Source organism: Coregonus lavaretus (assembly GCF_964263955.1).
Source record: "Coregonus lavaretus genome assembly, chromosome: 12".
Lineage (NCBI taxonomy): Eukaryota > Metazoa > Chordata > Actinopteri > Salmoniformes > Salmonidae > Coregonus > Coregonus lavaretus.
The window spans coordinates 27054632-27081159 of record NC_139999.1 but is presented as its reverse complement, the minus strand read 5'-3'; the positions used below and the strand labels follow the sequence as shown (position 1 = coordinate 27081159).

General features: G+C 44.6%; 1 protein-coding gene across 1 annotated transcript in view; it reads left to right on the top strand.

The window, feature by feature from the left end:
- Positions 1 to 17192, top strand: part of LOC311138617 (rho guanine nucleotide exchange factor 10-like protein) — a 127814-nt gene extending 110622 nt beyond the window's left edge. Inside the window, exons 22-26 of the mRNA XM_084173377.1 lie at positions 817 to 974; positions 3230 to 3372; positions 6673 to 6844; positions 13976 to 14098; positions 14232 to 17192. Coding sequence (XP_084029503.1) covers positions 817 to 974; positions 3230 to 3372; positions 6673 to 6844; positions 13976 to 14098; positions 14232 to 14776 — 1141 coding nt within the window. The 3' untranslated portion in view covers positions 14777 to 17192. The remainder of the gene's footprint in view (positions 1 to 816; positions 975 to 3229; positions 3373 to 6672; positions 6845 to 13975; positions 14099 to 14231) is intronic.
- The last annotated feature ends 9336 nt before the right edge of the window (positions 17193 to 26528 follow it).

The following is a 26528-nucleotide window of genomic DNA, read 5'->3' as shown; positions in this document are numbered from 1 at the left end:
AATGTGGATGAATGCATGGATGGATGATGATGATGATACAGCAATATTCTTGTATTTATTATTGTTGGTCACCACTATTATCCTACTTACAAAGTATATTTGTTTTCACAGCGAGTCATATTCTGTATTCAACATACAGTATAGTATGTTAGGTTTATCTCAGACTAGCAAAATCTGTCAATAGTAGATGGGACCAAGAAATCAGAGTTGATTTCATATACCTCGAATCCAGGTGCACACCCATTTCTTATTTTCAGATTTCTACTGCATGTAATGGAGGAATAGTTTAACCTCAGACTGTCACAGTCCTGGTGATTACATTACTTTCTTAGAGAAAACAGTCCTCTTGCATCTCATATTGCCAGTTTACTGTAATTATTTTCCTCTGCAATTTTTTTGTTATTCATTTGGGCACCAAAATAAAATGAAAAGTGTGCAGTTTATTTGTTTATGTTGACTCATTCACTCTATTTGTCCTGAGAGGAGAGAAAAGACAAAGTGTAATAAAAGCACAATTTCAGCATTTATTTTTGCAGTACACAATCGACTGTCAACTCCAAAGCTAGTTAACGTTCTCTTTCGAGAAATAAATACATTTTTCCAAAGGTGTGCATTTGTCACTGTAAAGGAGAAAAAATGTGCAGCACAGTCAGTGAAGTTCAGATGGAATCTTAAACATGAGAAAGAGCGAGGGGCTGCACACACACACAATACTGAAGCTCCAAAGTGCCCAGTTACATCAAGGTACTCAGTCTTCATAAATGGTGTTCATTTATCATGTACAGTGTACATTGTTCCCGCTCCTTTTGCCACCAGCATCCTGGTGTATGGCAGTGTGGACACTGCAGCCCAGTGCCTGTTGACCATGCGTAACCCTCAGCACTGCCCTGTCCTGTGCCTCAAACACTCCATCAACTTCCTGTTCGCTGGGCTCAGAGATGGAACCATGATGGTGTATGGACGAAGTAATGGAGGTAAGGTCTTTCCAAGGTCTCTCCCTGTATGTCACAAAGATAGTCATCAGATTTCAATCCAAAATGACAGAATTGTTGAATCATCACATTACTAACATAGCAATTTATTTAATGTTATCTACCTAGAAGTATATGTTTCAAGCCATCACCATTATAGCAAGGAATGCAATCGCAGCACAATTAAAGCAGGAGAATGGAATAATTTTATAATTATGTTACGCCACTAATGCTCTTAGCTAGTAATTGATATTAATTCAGGTAATCATTTAATTCACTCATTAGCCTACTGTAGCAACAATGTTTAAGGATTGTATTATCTTGTATGAAATGTGACATTAAAATTGAATGGTTATTTTGTTATTAGACATTATTAACAGGGCTTGTATCTGTAAAAAAATTAAACGGCTTTTGATTAAGTAAACAATCAAATGAGTAGTGCAAATATTAATCTTATTGTTTTCTTGTTTCGATTTGTACATCTGTCAAATGCTCATGTATGCATTTTTCTTCTGCAGTGTGTGAGAAATATCATTTCTGTCATGCATTCAGTCTGCTTGCAGAGACGTGCTATGCGTGATAGGATTTTCAGGGAATCCATCAAGTGGATGCATTTGCAAAAAGCAAATTAATTTCAGACTAGCAACCTTGGAAAATATTTTTTATACTTAAAATACCTATTTTCATGCCTATTCTTGGTGATCTTCACTACCAGTTACTGTAAGGAAATGACACCGGAAGTCACCATACAGTGGTTGGCGTGCTCATGTTGTGGTCAGTCAGGCATATCATAGGGCTAGGAGCACCATCTCAACACTCATTCTCCCAGTCAGTCACCACAGCCTGCGGGAGCACATTGGCTCTCTCACCGCCCGGTTGCGGTGCGGTGCGTCTTACCTGGCTGTGTCAGTGTGGCTGCCTGCATCCGCCCAGCACTGTGCTCTCCTCTCACCTCCAGCCAAGCAGAAAGGATGATTAATTACGGCAGTGTGCTGCATGCTGATTAAATATTACTATTCATGTTATGTAAAATAAATAAATAATAAAGAGGTAGAAGACAGGGAAGAGCGTGGATGGTGCCAGGCAATGTTTGTGCATTCTGCACAGCTGTTAAAGATTGATGCCCCTGGATGGCACACTACTGCCTGGAAACCATGTCTGCAAGAGTAGGAAAATATAAACTCTTCATATGGAACTTCTATCAAAACGCATATGAATAGCCTGCCCAGCACATTGTTGCTTAGTGGAAAATCCCAATTTATTTTCTCATATAAATATAATTCATACTCTTCATAGAGTTGAAGGTCTGGGCTTCAGAAACGTATTTAGAAAGTCTTTTGATGGTCTGAAACCGTTTTTGATCATTTTCCAGTGTTTTGCATGGTTCCTACTGTGGTGCGTGAGGTAGAGCTGTGACATGGCCAAGGCTTGTGCATGGGACTAGGGGGACTTAAAAGAAAGTGAATTTTAAAATGTGGAAGAATGACATTTAGAACACGCCAAGCAATTAACCTGAGGAAGTTAGAAGGCATTGTGAAGCTATTCTGGTTTGAAAGGCATGAAATAAACAACTCAAAATGTTAATTATATGGCTGGGTGCACTTCCTTCTCTAATTTTGCTTCATTAAAGCACCGCAAAGGAAAAGCTTATGTAAGGCGCTTCATAATGCACTGCCATGGTAGCTGCAACGGGTGCTCCATGTTTACAACTCAAAGGAAAAATGTCTGCTAACATTTTCACACCGATGGGGGTGGAAATGAAGTTGCGATAAAGAAGTTAGGAAGCTGATTAAATAGTATGGCAGATTGTTTAGCACACAGAGACGAGTCTCAAAGCATAGTCCATAGACACTTTGTTTTTATCAAATTGTGATTCATGCTGGTTTTTGTGTATGTGAGTGCATGTGTGCGCACTGCGCATGTGCATGCTTAGTTGCACATGCACGTGTGTGAAACAGTAAGTGTAAGTATTTTCTTGTGTTTTCACTTTGGAATATTTGTCTAGAGAACACCAGGGCAAGTTCCTTGAGTGTAAGTAGAAGAAATTGAGTTTAATTGCCTTGCTCAAGGCAACAGCTGCTGAATCACCACACTGCGCAGTCAACCAGAAAGTGTTGCATGTATTTAGAACATAATCATAAACTGGTGATAACAAATCATGATTTTGTTAGCTGTTTTAGCAGAGCTTTGTTTTGTCCTTAGTAAAGTAGGAGTTTAAAGTGTTCTGATTCTGAGCATTTGTTGTGTTGTGTTCTCAGGTGAGCTGTGGGAGCCAGACTCCTGCAGGACTGTGAGTGTGGGCCCAGAGCCTGTGCGAACTCTTCTGGTACTGGAGGACTCTGTGTGGGCCAGCTGTGCCAACTCTGTGACCGTCATCGAGGGCTCCAGCCTTTCCACCCAGGTACAATAGGAGATGCACCAAGTGCTTTCTAGTTTGAACAACAGCACACAAATACAAGCCTCTCGAAATGCTCCCGGAAAGCCTCTTCACCTCCGTCTTGCATCCTTTTCACAACTACTTAAGAGCAGAGGTTCATGCACAAAATAGTCTCAACAATTTCGACAATACACTGTCATTTCCTTCAACTGAACACACTTTATGTTGGAACTATAAACTATATTGGAACTCAAAACTCCTTGAGTTCTACATTGATACTTTGAGCTAAAGTATTTGTGGGGATGTTGGCATCAGAATGAGCTTTCAGGCAGCAGTGGCTCTCTATGCTTGTACACTTTCCTCCCTGTTCAATCCTCTGGAGATCAGAGCTTAGCCAGCTGAGTGACCACGCAAAGGAGACAAGGTTCTGTCTGGCTCGCCCCAGCGTATCCCCCCTCCATGGTGAACAGGCGTGTGTGCTTGTGTCGGCGCTGGTTGCACCTCTCTTAGCCTTGTCTTCCTTACTAATGCATACCCTGGAGGGCTAACTTCACTGGGGCTGTGATGCGGTACAGGGATCAGGGAAGCAGTCCTTGCGGCCAGGACTGAGCCATAACTTCAAGATGGGGGGCGCAGGCCAGGGTCGTGATCACTCGGACTTACCCCTCTTCTACTTTAGTGGTCTAGCCCGGTTACCTAAGTCAGAACAGCCTTATTGTCAGCGCTGCTCTGTCTTGAATTGATGATCCTTAATAGAGCTGGCAGTTAACACGGAGGGCTACACTGCAGCCCTGTGGATCTGCATCCATCTCTCCTCCTTCTCCTCCTGTGTGTGTCTGTGCTTGAAGGGACCCTTGTGTGTGCTCTGCATTATGACAGAGCTCCAGGAATGAGCTAAAAAAGAGGGGTCTAAATTTGGCCTGTCGTCAGAGCCTGTGTGGATGCAGGGCCTTTCATCAATATTGATAGGCATGGCATGGCATGTCTCCTTCCCTCCCTCTCCTTCTCTCTAGAAGAGGGGACGATGCTTACTCCCCCTTCCTCTCCTCCCTGTCCTGCCCATGCCCACTCCCCTCCTTCCCTCCTTCACCTCCGTGGCTGTGTGACTGTGACTGTGGATTTGCTCCTCTCCTAAGAACAGACACCTTGTCACCCAGTGTAATGCAGCTGTTCAGGCGGTGGGGCTTTAGCGCTGGGGCTTTAGCCTGCAGTGATTCTCCCCTCTGCTGATGAAGGACTTGGGTGGTGCTGCTGTTTGTGTGACACTGCAGTGCTGGGAAGGGGCATATTACCTCTGTCACACTCTGCTACCACTCTCATGGCTGTAAGCAATGCAGAACTCATCTCACTAATACCAGTGTGTCAATTGGGTGAACAGTTGTTGCCATCACTTTATTTGACAGTGAGGAAAGAGTGCTCCACTACTTGTTCAGCATCACCATCCATTTTAGAAGAGACCTTAGTACCAAATATGTGCTCTATTAGGCTCTCCAGGCAGTATCACATTTTGTCAAGGCCGGCAGTCATGCAGCCCTGTAAACAGATCTCACTTCCACTAACCTCTTCTATTCAATTACCCTACTAGTTAATTCATTATTAATGTGGCTATGGCATTGTTTTACGTTTGGCCTCACTGGGATACAGGGGACAGATCAAATTGAAAGCAGTCAGATAATGACATATCCAGTGAAACATATGCTAGACAAGGTGTCATAATGACAGGGTGTCAGCCAACAATTAGCCTGTTAATTAACAATTGGTCTGTTCATGCCAAAATTACTGATTTAAAACCCCAAATGATTTCTCATGGTTCACTGACATTTTCAATGCTCTTTTAATTTGATATATTTAGTTAGTAAATTCTTTGAAATAGGGCTCTTTGAATTAAAATATTTTATAGAAAAAAACATTTTTTTTAAATAAGGTTTGAAAATGGAAGGGATGTGATTTCCTCTCTTCCTAGGCGGAGCAGAGCAGGCACCTACTGCCACAGAGTCAATTAAAAGAGAAAACACATCAAAGGGTTCTCTCCTCTCCCCGCTCTCAAACAAAGGAGGTCCCTCTGGCAAGGGCACACAAACAGGTGGTAATCCCCGTCCTCCGGTGCACAGGAGGGAGCATCCCTCCTCAGCCCTCTCTCTGACTAATCTCTCATCCCCCAACTCATGAACCGAGAGTGATAGGAGTGGGGAGACGATGCCAGAGCCAGCCCCTGTCATGGTGCAGACCTTGGGGGTAGCATGCCTAGCCATGATAAGGCGCGTTGCTCTTCCTCAGCTACTTATTAAAAATGTGTGCCTGAAACGCCTCCTCTTTTGCCGTGGTCTTGAGAAATCGGAGGGTGGGAGGATGATGTATACTGACACAGTAGAAAAGATGCCCCTGTCTGTGAAACATTGGTGCAGTTCATTACCATCTCAAGAGAGACACGCTATAGCCTTTTCTGGGTTGGTGCAGGGTTGTTAATATCCAGTCATCTGGCCTACTTGGGTTTTGTGAAAGAGCTCTAAAGAGGGGTACTCAAACCTACGCTCAGGCATTCTATTAGCCTTTTGTTAACAAGTAATATCCGAATGTCATTTGTTAATGGCGTTCATGTGTAATTCACTTCTTATGATTATGTCTGAGCACATTAGCAGTGTTGGCCATGGATACAGTGAACTAGAACTCCTGGAGAGGGGTTCTTATGCCATGGATACACCATACTTTATGTAGTGTGCGTATGTGTGTGTGTGTGGGTGGTTTATGCATTTGTTTAATGAAGTCATACTGTATATCCATGATTTTATAACTTCATTATGGATTGGATGTCTACGTAGATGGACATACATTTTACAATGTGCAGAGCAATGGTAAATAAGCAATTACAGACAGTAACGTCACACTTTATATGGTAATCAGTTATCCATAGCCAGAATGCAACATATTATAGATTTCCAGATTTCTGTAAGAACCCCCCCCCCCCGACTGGTCCTATGTACCTCAGCAGTTTCTCCCATTACCCTCATATATCTGATAGCAGAGAAAGCCAACCCAGACAACATCCTGGTTCATATCTTTTCATATCTCATCCTGACAAGATAAATCACATCTGTTCTGTTGCATTTAGACCAGGATCTCTGCAGAAACTCAGATCTACAGTATATTTCATTTAAAATACCAATGTAAACTGTGTCTAAAGGGGGCCATACTGTTTTGCCATTTATTTTATCTACATGTTCTGTGTAAGCGTTTGCTTGGCAGCTCTATGCCTATTCTAAGTCCCATCTCTACTCTAGTTTCCATGGTGATGTTATTCACTGCTTCTCTCCTTCTCTCTTCCAGAGGTTTGAGGTGCACCCAGAACCCATGGTGAGTGTGGCCCATATGGTGCGGGCTGGAGGAGGAGTCTGGATGGCCTTTAGTGAGGGCTCTTCTATTCGCCTGTTCCATACTGAGACACTGGAGCATCTGCAGGAAATCAATATCTCCACGCGAGTATCTTTGCACAACCCAGGTACAGTACAGTACGCCTACACTCAGGTTGGTATAGGGATTCGTCTTGACCTCCTCATTCCGGGGGTCAACGTTTTCATTCCGTTTATACAGTAGAGTCAACCACATGTCTTTGCTAGTGTTCTATCACAACATCTATTTTGTCATGAGCCTGACCTGCTGTATTAGTGGGGTTAGGAGGAAAACCCATGGCATACATGGGTCCTTTGTAGCTCAGCTGGTAGAGCACGGCGCTTGTAACGCCAAGGTAGTGGGTTCGATCCCCGGGACCACCCATACACAAAAATTTATGCACGCATGACTGTAAGTCGCTTTGGATAAAAGCGTCTGCTAAATGGCATATTATTATATTATACATTAGTCAATTTTTTACATTAGTCTATTAAGCCACGCCGACGCTGAATGATATTCTGGTCTTGTCTTGCTGGAGCTAGCTGCTCCTTGGGTCCTGTGCTCTGGGACTGACCTGAATAAGTAGCCATCTCAAGACTCTGAGAAGCCCCAATGGAGCCATAGGGTGAGAGGCAGGAATTAATAAAAGGAGTTCAATCATTGAGGAGCTGTTACAATGCTGCCAGACAAAGGTTTTCACTGCACAAGTTTCCATGGAAACACTCTTGTCTTTCCTTCAACGTCCCTGCAACGCTTGTATCGTGCCAGTTTTGCCTTCTTTCTATCTGCGTCTCTATTTTCTTCTCTTCTCTCTCTCACTTTTTCTCTCTTCTCATCTTATCTGTCTCCCTTTTATATTGTACTGCCAGATCTCTCTTCTTCTCACCCAACTTCGCTGTCTTCATATCAGCCTAATTTTACCTCTCACTGCAACCCCTTTAAGATGCTGTATACATTCTCCTCACTCTCCATCTTCCTTCCTTCATGATAAATGAAATATTTATCAACCAATACAGGTATTTCCAGTGTTAGTATGGGGGAGTCAGGGTAAACACGTCGGACTGGCTGAAACAGAAAAGAGCCTGTTTCAGGGTGGTCCTTCCACACATTGTCAATTTGATTCAATATCAGCCCAGGAACCCATGGCCCAGGGAGCCATTACAGCCTAAAAACCTGGGGCCTCAACTCAGTCAAGCCTGTGCTCCCTTTCTCCTAATGGTGTCTGGATGTATTCAAATGTGCCTTCTTCCCCCCATGCATCTCAGCTCAGACAGAGTTTGATATTCTGCACGTCAAAAGGACTGAGGATCAGAGTCAGACAGAACTGAAAGGAGAGAAAGGCAGTGCACCAAATCAAGCTTCAGCAGCCGGACAAAGAGAGTTACTGTCAACAGGTCCACTGTTGTTGCCCTCTTTCATTAGTTGGATGGAGAAGGAAAGAATAAAAAGAGACATGGTTCAGAAAGCACAAACTTTTCTTTCTCAGATCAAAGTTCATTTTTGTTAGGAATGTCTTCTTCTTCTTCAAGTGCCTATTGGTCAGATGTCTAGACTTTAGATAGTTCAGTGACCCTGGGGTCATTTCCTCCCTACTCCAACACTTCCGATGAAATATGCAGCATGTATGAGAATGAGAGAGAGTGGCAGGTTGGCTTCAGGGGAAGTTAGGAGACAGGGCACGAAGGGGGTTAGGGGGCCTAGGATGAGGGGTGGCTAGAGGGCTCCTGCTTACTTTCTCTTCTGCAGTGCTCATGGGTAAAGGAGCACCCGGTTCCTCTGGATACACTGAGTGCACATGAAACATGGAAAACTGATAGAGTTATTACAGATCTATGCTCTTCCATTCCCATCGGTCTCTCCCTTAATTTTGATAGGACATGAATTAATGATCTATTCCCCAAATCCTCGCCCTTTAATGTGCTGCTCCTCATCGGGGGTTTCTGTCTGATGTAGTCAACAACTGGGAGTTTTCTAAAGCCGAGAAGAAAAACCCATGTATTTTGCTAATGGATTTAATAGTCATTTTCTATTAATACAAAAATATGTAATTCAAAAGGTCCTCATTGAAATATCACAGCGAAATAGTTATCTTTAGAGACTTATTTTTAGCACATAAAACATCTCCTTAGATCAGCCCACTGAAGACCTCTGCATTACTGTAAAAATCGGAGGTGGAGGATTGCTTAATACCTCCCTAATCTCCAGTCTTTGTCATTATCCTCTTTCATTGCTGTTCCTAGAGGATGCCTGGCTGGCGCCTACATGCTCTTACTTAACTTGACAGTTCATGTTAAAGAAACATTCCACCCCAAAACAATATTTTTGCATATGATGCAAAACGCAGCATCATATGATACAAAATGCATCATACTGGCTGTATTTCTGTATTTTGAAAACTTAATTGCTGACATGCAAAACATTTTGGGACTATATCAACAATGGACTAATGAAACAAATACCAAAAGATCGTTTTTGGGTGGAGTGTTACTTTAACCCTGGAGTGGGTGGTCATGTCAACCGCTGCCCCTCTGATACAGCTCTTTGTGACATAGACTAGAAATAGACAGAATCTCTATGTAAGTAGTCAGCTGACATTTACAGTGCTTTTGGAAAGTATTCAGACCCCTTGACTTTTTCCACATTGTTACGTTACAGCCTTATTCTAAAATAGATTAAAATGTTTTTTCCCCTCATTAATCTACACACAATACCCCATGATGACAAAACAAAAATAGGTTTTTAGAAATTTTTGCTAATACAAACAAATTAATAAATGAAATATCACATTTACATAAGTATTCAGACCCTTTACTCAGTACTTTGTTGAAGCATCTTTGGCAGCAATTACAGCCTAGAGTCTTCTTGGGTATGATGCTACAAGCTTGGCACACCTGTATTTGGGGAGTTTCTCCCATTCTTCTCTACAGATCCTCTCAAGCTCTGTCAGGTTGGGTGGGGAGCGTCGCTGCACAGCTATTTTCAGGTCTCTCCAGAGATGTTAGATCGGGTTCAAGTCCGGGCTCTTGCTGGGCCACTCAAGAACATTCAGAGACTTGTCCCGAAGCCACTTCTGTGTTGTCTTGGCTGTGTGCTTAGGGTCATTGTCCTGTTTGCTCCGTTCAACTTTCCCTCGATCCTGACTATTCTCCCAGTCCCTGCCGCTGAAAAACATTCCCCACAGCATGATGCTGCCACCACCATGCTTCACCTTAGGGATGGTGCCAGGTTTCCTCCAGATGTGACACTTGGCATTCAGGCCAAAGAGTTCAATCTTGATTTCATCAGACCAGAGAATCTTGTTTCTCATGGTCTGAGAGTCCTTTAGATTGTCACACCCTGGCTCTGGGACTCTATATGTTGAGCCAGGGTGTGTTCATTCTATGTGTTGTATTTCTTTGTTGGGAGTTCTAGTTTGTTTATTTCTTTGTTGGCCTGAGTGACTCCCAATCAGAGGCAACGAGTGTCAGCTGTGGCTGGTTGTCTCTGATTGGGAGCCATATTTAAACTGTCGGTTTTCCCTTAGTGTTTGTGGGATCTTGTTCCAGGTGGTTGTGTTTAGACTTAGGACGTCACGGTATCGTTTGTTGTTTTGTTATTCGTGTGTGCACTTTAATTAAATAAAGTATGTTCGCTCAACACGCTGCGCCTTGGTCTACTCGATACGACGATCGTGACAGAAGATCCCACCATACCAGGACCAAGCAGCGTGTCCAGGAGCAGGCAGCCTGGACGTGTGAGCAGATCTTGGACGGGCAGGGGTCCTGGACCTGGGAGGAAATCCAGGCCGGGATGGATCGCCGGCCATGGAAGGAGACGGTAGAGGCGCGACGGAGAGAGGAGCAACGGCGTAATCAGTGTCGTCGTCGGATGGACGAGAGGCAACCCCAAAAAATGTTTAGGGGGGGGGCACACGGCATGGGCGACGGGGCAGCAGGAGGCAGCTACAGGGCGTAGTAGGAGGTTAGGTGAGGAGGCCACCAGGTTAAGGGGGCTATTGGCGCAGAGGGAGCAGGAGTTAGTGGTGCAGAGGGTAGAGTTACTGGAGGCGATAAGGAAGAGGGTGAGAATAGAGGCACGGCGAGAGGAACTAGGTAGGCAGCTGAGGGAGCGGAGGGTTAGGACGAAACCCAGTCCCGCTCCTCACACCAAGCAAGTGGTGTGCGTCACCAGTCCGGTCCGGCCCGTTCCTGCTCCCCGCACTAAGTTAATGGTGCGCGTCGCCAGTCCGGCCCGACCTGTTCCTGCCCCTCGCACCAAGCCTAGGGTGCGCGTCGCCAGCCCGGCCCAGCCTGTTCCTGCCCCTCGCACCAAGCCTAGGGTGCGCGTCGCCAGCCCGGCCCAGCCTGTTCCTGTCCCTCGCACCAAGCCTACGGTGCGCGTCACCAGCCCGGCCCGGCCTGTTCCTGCCACTCGCACCAAGCCTACGGTGCGCGTCGCCAGCCCGGCCCGGCCTGTTCCTGCCACTCGCACCAAGCCTACGGTGTGCGTCGCCAGCCCGGCCCGGCCTGTTCCTGCCACTCGCACCAAGCCTACGGTGCGCGTCGCCAGCCCGGCCCGGCCTGTTCCTGCCACTCGCACCAAGCCTACGGTGCGCGTCGCCAGCCCGGCCCGGCCTGTTCCTGCTACTCGCACCAAGCCAGGGGTGCGAGTCGTCAGCCTGGTAAAGCCCGTTGCTGCTCCACGCACCAAGCCAGGGGTGCGAGTCGTCAGCCTGGTCCAGCCCGTTCCTGCTACTCGCACCAAGCCAGGGGTGCGAGTCGTCAGCCTGGTCCAGCCCGTTCCTGCTACTCGCACCAAGCCAGGGGTGTGAGTCGTCAGCCTGGTCCAGCCCATTCCTGCTACTTGCACCAAGCCAGGGGTGCGAGTCATCAGCCTGGTAAAGCCCGTTGCTGCTCCACGCACCAAGCCAGGGGTGCGAGTCGTCAGTCCGGTGAGAACCGTTCCGGCTCCACGCACCAAGCCAGGGGTGCGCATCGTCAGCCCGGTCCGGCCCGTTGCTGCTTCACGCACCAAGCCAGGGGTGCGCATCGTCAGTCCGGTGAGGCCCGTTCCGGCTCCACGCACCAAGCCAGGGGTGCGCATCGTCAGCCCGGTCCGGCCTGTTGCTGCTCCACGCACCAAGCCAGGGGTGCGCATCGTCAGCCCGGTCCGGTCCTTTCCTGCCTCACGCACCAAGCCAGGGGTGCGCGTCGTCAGTCCGGCACAACCCGTGCCTGGGTCACCGGTGCCTAATCAGGTACCGGTCAACTGCTCCACAACGGAGCTGAAGCTAACCGTTCCTGCTACGTCCAGTTCAGCTCCAGCCAGCGGGGCCAGACCGGACCAGGGGCGCTATGGGGGGTTTATTGGAGGGTGGTGGGCAAGCCCGGAGCCAGAACCGCCGCCGAGCAGGAATGCCCACCCAGCCCTCCCCTGTTTTGTTCTAGTTGAGTCGCGGTCGCAGTCCGCGCCTTTAGGGGGGGGTACTGTCACACCCTGGCTCTGGGACTCTATATGTTGAGCCAGGGTGTGTTCATTCTATGTGTTGTATTTCTTTGTTGGGAGTTCTAGTTTGTTTATTTCTTTGTTGGCCTGAGTGACTCCCAATCAGAGGCAACGAGTGTCAGCTGTGGCTGGTTGTCTCTGATTGGGAGCCATATTTAAACTGTCGGTTTTCCCTTAGTGTTTGTGGGATCTTGTTCCAGTTGGTTGTGTTTAGACTTAGGACGTCACGGTATCGTTTGTTGTTTTGTTATTCGTGTGTGCACTTTAATTAAATAAAGTATGTTCGCTCAACACGCTGCGCCTTGGTCTACTCGATACGACGATCGTGACATAGATGCCTTTTGGCAAACTCCAAGCGGGCTGTCATGTGCCTTTTACTGAGGAGTGGCTTCCGTCTGGCCACTCTACCATAGAGGCCTGATTGGTGGAGTGCTGCAGAGATGGTTGTCTTTCGGGAACGTTCTCCCATCTACACAGAGGAACTCTGGAGCTCTGTCAGAGTGACCATTGGGTTCTTGGACAACTCCCAGACCAAGGCCCTTCTCCCCCGATTGCTTAGTTTGGCCGGGTGGCCAGCTCTAGGTAGAGTCTTGGTGGTTCCAAACTTCTTCCATTTAAGAATGATGAAGGCCACTGTGTTCTTGGGGACCTTCAATGCTGCAGAAATATTTTGGTACCCTTCCCAGGATTGTGCCTCGACACAATCCTGTCTCGGAGCTATACAGACAATTCATTCGACCTCATGGTTTGGTTTTTGCTCTGACGTGCATTGTCAACTGTGGGACCTTATATAGACAGGTGTGTGCCTTTCCAAATCATGTTAAATCAATTGAATTTACCACAGCTGGACTCCAATCAAGTTGTAGAAACATCTCAAGGATGATCAATGGAAACAGGATGCCCCTGAGCTCAATTTCGAATCTCATAGAAAAGGGTCTGAATACTTATGTAAATAAGGTATTTCTGTTTTTTATTTGTAATACATTTGCAAACATTTCTAAAAACCTGTTTTTGCTTTGTCATTATGGGGTATATTAGAATAAGGCTGTAACGTAACACAATGTGGAAAAAGCAGAGGGGTCTGAATACATTCCGAATTAACTGTATAAGATGGAATTCTTCACTGTGCCTTTAACTCTGTCCTGACCCTCTGAGATCTCTTTCCTAAATACCTCGCTCTCTGCAGAAGCTTAACATGCACCTCAACGATGCTGCCTCAACTCCCTCCTTGCACAGCGCTGCTGCTGCTTCCAAACTTGGGCTGTGTTCATGCGTGGTGAAATGAATCAATTAAGGCACTCTCTAAGCACTCATGCGAATCACACGTCATAATCTGAGCGTGACACAGAACAACCATGTAAATGCAGCTCTATATGTAAATGAGCATTCTCTCAGTAGTGATCACATGGCTGTTGTTGTAATTCAATTAGGTGGTTGCCGTGGATATTAAGTTAAGCTCTAGATATCAGGACCACAAGAGCCAATGACTGAGGAACCAGAAAACCATAAACATCATGTGTAGGCTCCTGTTTTGTGTGTAAATTCACAATTATAGCGTCTACATATAACTAATGCCTATTGTACTGAAACAAAGAAAGTGCATGTAAACACAACAGCACAACACAACATGCATAACTGTGCACTGTTGAATGACACTAATGACTGACGTGATGTAAACATACTGTATGCAGTGCCAGAAGTAATTGGAATACAGTACTAAACAAAACTCTCATGTTTCCCTATTCCTATGTTGTAGGCCAGAAGAGCATGCGTGTCACCAGCCTGCTCATCTGCCAGGGGCTTCTGTGGGTGGGCACTGCCCAGGGAGTCATCATCACCCTGCCCGTGCCCAAACTGGAGGGCATTCCCAAAATAACAGGTACAGATGAGGGGAGGAGGATATTACATTTTTCACTATGAAAAGTGATCCATTATCAAAATGGGAATACTAATTGCTTCTGGGGGTATGTATGTCAACATTGTGATTTTCTGGTTGTGTCTCTGTCCTGCAGGAAAGGGGATGACCTCGCTGAATGCCCACTGTGGTCCGGTGGACTTCCTGGTGGCCACCTCCAGCACCCTGTCTGCAGAGCTCCTGAAGAGGGACTCAGTGGGGGACGGACCTGACTCTGCCTGTGGAGGGGAGGACCGCAGTGACTCCTCCTCCCAGGAGTCTCTTCAGCAGTCAGGCTCCTCCCAGGGGGAGGGGCGGGGCAAGGGGCGGGGTGTGCTGCTACAGTACAGGCTACGCTCCACGTCTGGGTTGCCGGGGCGAGCACTGACGGCACGGGGCGACGAGGCGTCTGACTCCTCTCTGGAATCTCTGGAACAAAGACTGGAGGACGGCTCCATCTATGAGCTCAGTGACGACCCCGAGATGTGGGTGCGGGGGCGCCCCTGTGAGCGAGACGGGGGGCGCAGGGACAGGGTGACCTCGGCCGCGGTCATATCCGGGGGCAGGGGCTTCCACAGACTGAGGGAAGGGACAGCAGAGCGCACAGGGGTGGAGTCTTCAGAAACAACCCTGATGGTATGGCAACTGCCACTAACTGTGTGACCTGGATATCAACATTCAGGCAATGTAGAGTGGAGAAGCAGCTCTTTGCCCCAGCCCCGAATCCTCTCCATCCCATAATGACAGGAACATGAACCATGTGAGAGAAGTGTATTAGTGCTGGTACAGAGCACAAGACCAGGCTGATGACTCCTTGTGTGGGTTAAGGAGCTCCTGCCTCCTGCATGCTCCATCTGAGGAGACCTGCTGGTGGCCTGTGAGGCATGGGGCACTGCCATCCCATTGGTGGCTCTGTGTGTATCCTCCTCCTCAGCCACAGGCCCAGGGCATTTCTTGTGACAGCTTAAACTGGTCCTCTCCCCTCCTTGCCAAAATGGATATGCCGAAATCAAGCGTCATTAGAGCTGACTATGCTCACCTCACACACATTTCTCTCCCACTGTTGACAGCATTCCTCTGTGAGTAACAGTGGACCACATTCCTTTGAGAGTGACAGTTTGTTGAATTTACCATGCTGCAGTGCCGGAGATGGACCTCTTTTATCTGATCCTTTGGGAGAGAACCCATCAGATGAGCTGAGAAACTACTGTAGGTTTACGAAGTACTTATTTAGCTCTGTTAGTTCAGCAAGCCTCGTGCTCACTCCCTGGCAATGTGAAATATGTGAAATGTCTGTCATAGTGTGTCACAATTGAATCTGTGCTTTTAGGAAATTAAAGTGTGTTAGACACTGACTGTGAGTCCTTAATTGTCTGATGTTTTACAGGATACTGCATAAATAGATGCTTTATCTGAGGTATCATTGACAAGGAGGATTCCTGAGAGGGAATAGAAGTCAATGTCTTAGATGTGTCCTGGTCTACCGCAGTTTAGTAGTTTTAACTTTAAATGTTCCGACTCACATTACTGCAAAGTGCAAAACGCATACCATACTGTAGATCTTTATTGTGGATGACGAAGACATTGTACATTGTTCATTTTAAGTTAGTTAAAGCAAACACATATGCTCACCATTATTTAACCTTTGTTACACATCAAAAGGCCTTCTGAATTAACTACGGAATACAACAACAACAACAACTGCAGCCATCAAGACGTCATTAGTGGCTGTGTAGAGGCAATCGGAGGGGAGAATGCTTCGTATGGGGTTTTGTGGCAATTTAACACACACAAACCTTTGATAAATCTATCCCCTAGTAGCATTTCTGTCTCCTTTCCTTCACTTCCTTTGTGAAGCCGTTGCCATTGGTGGTCTGGTGTGCTAACACCTTTTATTATCCTGGTATTATCCTGCCCTGTTTCTGTTTTTATTCTAATCTGCCACAATGGAAAAGACCTTTGACAACATCGTTGAAAAGTGTTCATTTACAAATTAATTGAGATGTTTGGCTATGAATGCATGGCATTGAAGTGTTCTTTTAAATTGCCTATGCTGCTGGATGGAAGTGATGGTTGATTACATATTTTGTCACGACTTCTGTAGAATCTGTTAATAATTCTAGTTACATCTCCACATCTGAGTTCTCTATTTCATCCCAGTTGAAGGTCATGCTTTCTATGGTTCTGAAACATTCTTTGTTATTTTACTTAATCTCCCCGTCATTGACAGAGAGCAGCTTTTCAAAAGAAAACACAACTCAATACAGAGCGTTGAGGTGTTTCTATCCAAATGTACACGTGAGAAAAGCTGTTTAAAGCATACTGTAGAAAACCACAGGACTTGTTTAGTGTTTCTATGATAATACTATTCCACAACACTTTTATGGAGGTCACCCACAAGTCGAGGTTATTTGGATGTAGCCAGAGGGTACATGAGTGTATGATTGAGTAACCTTTATGTAGTATACATTATTCATCCACAAACACTACCTGTATGTACAACACAACTGTTTCAGTGGATTGCCTTTCCCACTGCTGGGGTGTTTACTCAGACGTATTGCACCCTATATCTTAGTGTGTTTCCATCCTCTCATCCATTCACACTCATTATTCTTTTATCTATTCAAACTCCTAAATGGAGATTGTCCATTATAACTTCACACTCATAACGACCATACTGTCTGTTCTTATAAAAACAGATCTTGCAGCTTCTCGAAGCTACCCATAATTCCGCTTTCATTCACATAACTGAAAATAATGTGCCATTATAATACTATAGACTTCGACACCCCTGTGTTAGAGGAAGAGGCTTGTGATGAGTCGACTGGTTTCACTTTTGATTATGATGAAATAATTATGTGACTCAGTTGTGTAAGTTGATAGAGTGAGAAGTCTTTAACATTAGATTAATAATGTTAAGTTACATTGCACATATAAAACATTACTTTACATGTCAATTCCAATTTCCTATTGGTACGTTAATAAATACATGCTTATATATTGTACTGTAAAAGTGTTTCATAATTCATGTGTAATACGTCAATGTTAAATAAATACTTCATAGTGATAACATGATATGCCAATTACCTATTGTGGGGCTCAAATTAAGGTTGGTGTGTTGATTTTGAAGATGTACAGTTGATTTGAAGATGTACAGTATCTTTGCAAGTCTGAACCAGTTCAATAACCAACAAACCATAAAATGTGTCTACATTTTGACCCATTTTGTGACGCCTAATAAGAGTCTGTCTGTTAGAGGCCAATGTATCCAATCCCTTGGCTCGTTGATTTGGAACCAGACTTCACGTTTCTCTGTTCGTACAGCCCATAGCAGTGAGGTCCAGCCCAGTCTGTTGGGTAGCTTGACCTGGTGTGGCCCTCCATGCTCAGTCTGCCCATATGTCTCCACACCTAAGGTTGCAAATGGAGTGTATATTACTGGAAACTTTCTAAATGTACCAGTAAACTACCAGAAATGTATGTAATCACAAGACACCTAGTGGCCCTTTTGGGTACTTCAGATTATCACAGGCGTCTGTAATTACCTCTGGCCATCTTATATCAAATAAAATATATGAACTCATTAAATAAGGGGAGTGGCTCCGAATCGGTGACCGGATCTTTTATTTCTGAGGCTCCATATCCATAAGTGCGCAAATTCTCCCAGTATCTCACCGGAATTTGGGACTTCACTCATACCGAAACCGGATTAGATACATACCGGTAGTTAAATCCGAGTTTAATGCCAAAAAGATGATATTCGCAATGTCACTAAGCAAAACACAAAAAAACTAAACATCAATAGCAACTACAATGGCAAAACATGATTTTATCACGACTACACTCTAAAAAGTAAAGGTTCCTGGAGGATCCTTTAGGGGTTCTTCAAATTGAAACTGTGGGGGAACCCCTAGAAGTTCTTTGAAGAACTCTTTAAAAGGGTTCTTCAAAGAACCCCTTTTAATGGATCCTCGATTAACCTTTTGAAGAACCTTTTGGGGTTAATTTTTGAACTACCTCCCCCCTATTATTATTATTAATAATACGCTTAACAATAACAACAATAACACAATATTTTAGTTGTCAGTGTTTATTATGATTTTAGTGGCAAAGCAGAATTAAAAAAATCAAAATATGAGGTAAACTCCCAGCAGAGCCCCAAGTCCAATGGGTATATCCTCTGGCATGTTGATGTTCTCCATATCCATAGCCAGAATAATTTTGCAGTGCATGGTGATCGAACAGGTTTCCTGTTATATTCATCAGAGGTGTAGGGAGGGTGAAGTCTGTGAATCCAAAAAATAGTAGTTATACGGACAATTAACAAAACATGCACACAACAGTATTCATACCTTGGTTTTTGTGGTAAATGTGAATGAAAAAAACTGTTTTAATAATGGTTTTCATACACATACCTCCTGAGTGGCGCAGTGGTCTAAGGCACTGCATCGCAGTGCTAACTGTGCCACTAGAGATCCTGGTTCGAATCCAGGCTCTGTCGCAGCCGGCCGCGACCGGGAGACTCATGGGCGGCGCACAATTGGCCCAGCGTCGTCCAGGGTAGGGGAGGGAATGGCTGGCAGGGATGTAGCTCAGTTGATAGAGCATGGCGTTTGCAATGCCAGGGTTGTGGGTTCGATTCCCACGGGGGGCCAGTATTAAAAAATATATATATATATATATATATGTATTCACTAACTGTAAGTCGCTCTGGATAAGAGCGTCTGCTAAATGACTAAAATGTAAAATGTAATACCTTGTCCACAATGTAGAGGCCTATGGGATATTCATTGAAGAGGTAAGGGAGGAGGATGGTGAATCTGATCTGCATAACATACAACCAATTGACAAACCTTTGTATGCCTCCTTGTCTGTATACCTACAGACACAAAAGTGAGCAGTTCAGTCATCTGCACCCAATACAGCTAGCCTTCAACATATTCTTACCTCTTTATTGATTGATATCCATTGAATTGTGTCCATTTTCTGTTTTAGAAAGATCTGCATGAATATGAAAATATGGATACTGTCATCGGAAAACGTAGATCATACAAGGGACAAACATTACCTTAAATTGAGGAGATCTTTAAATTTTTCAGTTAAGTGCCTGCACCTGCTGTCTTTTCAAATTCAAATCCAAATGTTTCAGTTGGGCAGGTAGGTTCCTGCAAGAACCCCCACCAACTAAGGAGGTTTCTAGATTAACCCCACCTCCTATGGGGTTCTTGGAAGAACCTTTTGGGTGTAATTTTCAGTGCCAAGAACCCTAAGGTTCTTCGAAGAACCCCAAATTTTTTAGAGTGTATGGTGTATCGACATTAGCTAGCTAGCTAATGTTAGCAGATTACCGGCTGCTACATGATAATCAGCTCGCGTTAGCTAGCTAGCATTAGCTGCCTAGCTAGCCAGCCTAGCTAACTCTAGCCCAATGGAAATCGATGCAACCCTGCTGGCTAAGTGGCTAGCTAGATTACCAGTGGTGACAGTGAGGTCCCTATGAGATTCAAGGCTTTAATAAGTGCCATCGTGCAGAAATTGCAAAAAAATACTGCTTGATGAGCAATGGAAGACAGCTATGACAGTTACCAATGGGCATGCAGAAATGCATGATGACACATTGTGTCGAAGTCTAGAAGGCATGCAGAACGGACTGCCTCTCTGGGACTGGACTGCCCCATCTAGCTAGATAGCAGAGGGGTACAAAAACCGGTACACAGATGCATAGCTCATATAATTATATTTTGTTCTAGTCAATGACACTACATGTTGCAAAGTAAATATCTGCGTAAAATATACTTCATTGCACTGCATGCTAGTCCATAAAATATCTAGTTGTGTGTTTTTTTTTGCATAGGAAAGGAGTCTCACTCAACATCAAGCTTGTGAAGGAGGAATACACATTTATGATGGCTATTGGCCGAGAATGAAAAACCCGGTGACCACTAGATGTCCTCGTATACCCATATTTACTGCAGATCAAACGCACTTGATTTTTCATCAGTACTGTTTGAATGACAAGCCCATTCAATCTATTTTGTGGGATCTATAATCATCTTAATTTTGTATACTCAGCAGATAGGGGCCTACGTACTTCAGATCATTTGTCTTCATGAATGGTTTCATGTGAGCTTGGTTGCATCCCCCATCTTAGCGTAAGAAGGCATTTGATATCACAAAGTATGCTGTATTTCCATTTCTCCTGGATTGCCATTTCTCATTTAGTTAGCCCCACCTCACCCTAGAAATGCAAATCAGTTGTCAAATCAGTTTACAGAGAAAATACATAGTATTTTAGTATGTTCTCCAAAATGTCCCAGATATGTTAATATACAAATCATATGCAATAGTGACATTTGACACCAGTGCAGCAAGTGGACTCGATCAGTGCTTAATTTGTCAAATCGGGGGGTCCCGGAACACATAGTGAGCGGAGGGTGATCTAGGGGGCTCTGAGGTACCGGAACGCATGAAAAAAAAAAGTGACAAACACAACATAGCCGTGCAGCAGACAGAGTAAACAGCCATGTAGCCTACTATCTATGGTGGTAAAATGAACAGCGCTCTCCAAGGTGCTGATTAATTCAAAGCATTTTAGACGTCACTGCAGAACTCACTGCAGAACACCCGCCATATGCATAGCCTATAGTGTGCCCACATACTTGAGTATAGCTGTGGGGCTTACATAAGTCTGAATGTCTTATAGCCTAATTTTCAAGACATCAATGTACAGAAACATTTTAGACATCAGAACACCTGCCATATATATATGCACACATGCTCATCTGTGGGGCATAGAAGACTCGAATTTCATATAATTTTCAAGACATCAATGTAGCAGTAGAACAAACATCACAATCTCGGAATATACTTCAAATAAAATAAATCAATGTATGCTACAGCAGAACACACATATCAGAATATATAGGCCTCCTGCCTATGTGAAAATATGAAGGGCATATTCAGTTGTCCTGATATGGTGGAGGTATGCAGGGAGGCACAGGTCAAGGTGCAAATCAGATTCATTTGAGAAAATCCCTGCTTGCATTCTGTACTGGAGATGGGGATGGTGCTGACCGTCACCAACGGCTCTTTCAGTCCATCTGGAATGTTTCCTTTACCATTGGTGTCCCTGTATTGCCTGTAGGCCTGTATGGCCGTATGTGGACTGTCAATGCCAGACCGCTGGCAGAGAGACTCTATCTCAGTTTCTCCGTACAGTGCTCCTGTGTCCTCTGGCCAGTATTGCGCGTAAATGAACAGGCTGTATCCTGTATTATCCACCGTCCATCCTTCTTGAGAGAACATTCTAGCCTCCATGTTGCTCGCTAAGCTCTCGAAAAACTCCCTCTGATTAAGGATTCTGTCCCTGGGTCTTCCACCATTCAGTTTGACGCCTTGGAAAGGGTTCTCCTGAATCCCTCTCTGGCTGAGTTGTATGTGTCGGCCTGGCTGCTAACACCCTCGCTTCCCTGAAGAATGCCTTGTGTGCAGTTAATATTGTGAAGTCCCTCTTTTGGAGCTCGAGTGACAATTCAGATATGTGTGATGCACTTCAAGACCTAAGGCCTAGACTGTTAATAAATGCATGAAGGATACAGTGCATTCGGAAAGTATTCAAACCCCTTTTCCACATTTTGTTACGTTACAGCCTTATTCTAAAACGGATTTTTTTTTAAATAATCCTCATCAATCTACACACAATACCCCATAATGACAAAGGGAAAACAGGTTTTTAGAACTGTTTGCAAATGTATTAAAATAAAAAAACAGAAATACCTTATTTACAGAAGTACTTAGACCCTTTGCTATGAGATTCGAAATTGAGCTCAGGTGCATCCTGTTTCCATTGATCATCCTTGAGATGTTTCTAGAACTTGATTGGAGTCCACCTTTGGTAAAATCAATTGATTGGACATGATTTGTAAAGGCACACACCTGTCTATATAAGGTCCCACAGTTGACAGTGTATGTCAGAGCAAGAAACCAAGCCATGAGGTCGAAGGATTTGTCCGTAGAGTTCCGAGACTTGATTGTGTCAAGGCACAGATCTTGGGAAGGGTACCAAAACATTTCTGCAGCAATGAAGGTCCCAAAGAACACAGTGGCCTCCATCATTCTTAAATGGAAGACGTTTGGAACCACCAAGACTCTTCCTAGAGCTGACCGCCCGGCCAAACTGAGCAATTGGAGGAGAAGGGCCTTGTTCAGGGAGGTGACCAAGAACCCGATGATCACTCTGACAGAGCTCCAGAGTTCCTCTGTGGAGATGGCAGAATCTTCCAGAAGGACAACCATCTCTGCAGCACTCCACCAATCAGGCCTTTACGGTAGTGGCCAGACGGAAGCCACTCCTCAGTAAAAAGCACATGACAGCCCACTTGGAGTTTGCCAAAAGGCACCTAAAGGACTCTCAGACCATGAGAAACAAGATTCTCTGGTTTGATGAAAACCAAGGTTGAACTCTTTGGCCTGAATGCCAAGCGTCACGTCTGGAGGAAACCTGGCACCATCCCTACGGTGAAGCATGGTGGTTGCAGCATCATGCTGTGGGGTTGTTTTCAGTGGCAGGGACTGGGAGACTAGTCAGGTTTGAGGAAAGCGTCATACCCAAGATGACTCGAGGTGTTAATTGCTGCCAAAGGTGCTTCAACAAAGTACTGATTAAAGGGTCTGAATACTTATGTAAGTGATATTTCAGTTGTTTTATTTTTTAATACATTTGCAAAAATGTCTAAAAACCTGTTTTTGCTTTGTCATTATGGGGTATTGTGTGTAGATTGATGAGGGGAAAAAATATTTAATCAATTTTAGAATAAGGCTGTAACGTAACAAAATGTGGAATGCGCTTGGCAAGGCCACTATAGCTCTGACAGGTCACGCCGTCATGGGAGGCATCCTCAGCTGCTGCAGTGAAATGCTTGTGAAGAGCCGGGTAATTTCTCTACGCGGACTCTACAGTTCTAAAACTGGATACCACCCATCTAGTGTCCAAGATCCTGCCAATTTTGCACAGCTGAATTTTTTTCTCTTCCACTCCCTCAGCTCCATTCGTTTTTTGTTCGATATGCTATGAAGCACATATAGCTTGTCCATAAGTATTTTAAAATGATTGATAGCTCCCATCTCTTTTACCACATCGCCTACTGCGAGGTCAAGCCTGTGTGCTGAGCAGTACCAAACAGTTATAGTAGGGAAGAGGGCCTGGAGCCTTGCTAGAGCATGACAGACGCACCATCACACATAATTCCAATAAGGGTTTTGAAGAGAAAGTCTTCAGTAAACATTACACCCTCTAATGCAGATAACAGATTACGGACAATTCACCCATCAGATAACTCATCCAGTTCCACAAGATCAACAAAATTGCTTGCAGGTATGTCCATATCTGCCAGCTGAAGTCTGATGTATACAATCAAGGCACTCTTTTTACTCAAACTATACTGAACAAAAATATGAACACAACATCTAAAGTGTTGGTCCCATGTTTCATGAGCTGAAATAAAAGACCCCATAAATGTTACATACACACAAAAAACGTATTTCTCTCATATTTTGTACAGACATTTGTTTACATCCCTGTTAGTGAGCATTTCTCCTTTGCCAAGATAATCCATCCACCTGACAGGTGTGACATATCAAGAAATGGATTAAACAGCATGATCATTACACAGGTGCACCTTGTGCTGGAGACAATAAAAGGCCACTCTAAAATGTGCAGTTTTGTCACACAAGACAATGCCACAGATGTCTCAAGTTTTGAGGGAGCGTGCAATTGGCATGCTGACTGCATGAATGTCCACCAGAGCTGTTGCCAGAGAATTTTATGTTACTTTTTCTCCCATAAACCGCCGCCAACGTCGTTGGCAGTACGTCCAACCGGCCTCACAACCGCAGACCATGTGTAACCACGCCAGCCCAGGAACTCCACATCCAGCTTCTTCACCTGCGGGATCATCTGAGACCAGCCACCCGGACAGCTAATGAAACTGAGGAGTATTTCTGTCTGTAATAATGCCCTTTTGTGAGGAAAAACTCATTCTGATTGGCTGGGCCTGGCTCCCAAGTGGGTGGGCCTATGGCTGCGCCCCTGCCCAGTCATGTGAAATCCATAGATTAGGGCCTAATTAATTTATTTCAATTGACTGATTTCCTCATATGAACTGTAACTCAGTAAAATCATTGAAATTGTTGCATGTTACATTTCTATTTTTTTTACGTATTGTAGCCTCATCAAGCATTAGGCAGATTTTGGGAGAGCACTGTACTATTCTTTCAAATAGTTTTTGCTTAATTTTGGATGAAATACGTTGTTATATGTTGGAGCAAGCAACATTGGAATGGAGAATACTCCAGGTCAAGTCCATGACAGTCAATTTCTTGCTCAAAACCATGAGTGGTCCTGTGATATTTATCCTCCTTGTAAGCTGTTTGGAAGACACTGGCTATAGTGTTTATGTTTTTATTTAGGGTGTTAACAATAACCTGTGTTAAGGTGTCCTCTTTAGCCTTGTCTACAATGCTTGCTGCCGCTAAATGGGCCTTGGTTCAGGCATGTTCAAAAACCTTTTTGCTGAGAGCTCTTTGTTGTTTTTTACGTCGGAGGCAGAGGACATTATGTAGCCTACATTCAACCCACTATTTTGCTAGTTTCATCCCTCCTGTATTTTCTGGACCCAAGTTCCCTACCATTTTGCATGATGTCCAGCCCAGATTAGAATTTTGCATGACAAGCCAGGGGTTTATACGTTTGCTTGTTCTTGAATTGAGCCTCCATCCAAATTACTCCTGCTCTGGGCGCTTCGTTGTCGGTGGATGCACTGTCGCCTCCTGGCTCCCAGTTTGCATCTTCCGCCAAATCTGACTTGCTGGTAGGCCTACTAGCTAGTGGAGGTGCCTGTGGTGATGCTGAACTAGCGGGATTAGCAGCGCTGCTAGCTAAGGCATCGCCATCAGGAGCAGTTTGCCCATCACTCCTCTCATCCAGCGCTGACAGTTCTCTGGCTCGTTTCGGGTTCGATTCACCATCTTTCTCAGGATTTTTGGACTTGAGAAATGTAATCAAACTCGATTGCCTTTTCTTATGCATTTTTTATTTGGCTTTCCCACATTTCAAATTCAGTAGAGAGATGACTAGCCTAGGCTACGTGATGTGATTACGTAGGGACCTCTTCACTAGCTGACCACCACTGACAAGACCTGTTTCAAGATCAGTTACTTACCTCGCCGGCCCGCCCCATAACCTCTATGTACAAATAAGAGAGCAGGTCTGGAATCAGTGTGGAAGGATAGGATGATTACACAGAAGGATCACTGTGCTTTTACGTGATGGTTTTTCTGGGGGCGGGAGAAATAACGAAGAGGCAACTTGATCTCTGATCGCTTTTATTACAATGTTTACAGTGCAAACAGTGACATTTTATAAATCATGCCACTAGAGGTACCGGAGCCAGGCAAATAGGGGCCGGAACGAACAAAGTCAAATCTGAGAGGTGCCGGATCCTGTTCAAGTATTGTTCAACTCAATTTCATCTGTGGGGATACGACACCTAGTGGTCATATGGTTGATATCTCCCTAACCATCATTTATCTCCCCCTCGCTGTTCACTGTTTGTTGTGATCTGGTAGGTCCCTGAAAACTGTCTCCACTTCTTTCTTCTGCTAGAACTACGAGCCATATGTCAGAGAAATTGTAGACTAATATGCAATGTATTGAGAGATATTTTGCAATAGCAAGATAATGAAGATGACACATCTAGCTAGCTGGTCCTCTGTAGCTCAATTGGTAGAGCATGGCGCTTGTAACGCCAGGGTAGTGGGTTCGGGACCACCCATACGTAAAAATTTATGCACACATGACTGTAAGTTGCTTTGGATAAAAGCATCTGCTAAATGGCATATTATTACTTTATAGTTTACAACATTCGCTCATAGCTATGTGGATTTATGTGTATTGAGTGTTAATAACTACAGCTAATAAAAGGTCATTGCATGAGAGTTTTTGCGTCCCATAGGACAGTCCGTCTTGGTTGTAATGTTGACAACACCAGAGATGGTCTAGCATCTTTGACAACACTGGTCCTGCTATGCATGCAACACTAGCTAGCATCCTCTTTGATAACTGGTATACCTTGCTAGCTAACTTAACTAGCTCAAACTGTTTTTTTCTTAGCTATTTCTGCACAATGGCACTTATTAGAGAATTGAATCTCATATGGACCTCACTGTCACCACTGGTCATCTAGCTATCCACGTAGCCAGAATGGTTGCATCGGTTTCCATTGGACTAGAGTGTGGTAGCTAACGCTGGCGTTGCTAGCATGCTAATGTTAGCTAATGACAACACACCATAGTGATGGGTCTGCAAAATCAAGCAAATTGTACTGAACTCATTAAAAAATCATGTTTTGACATTGTG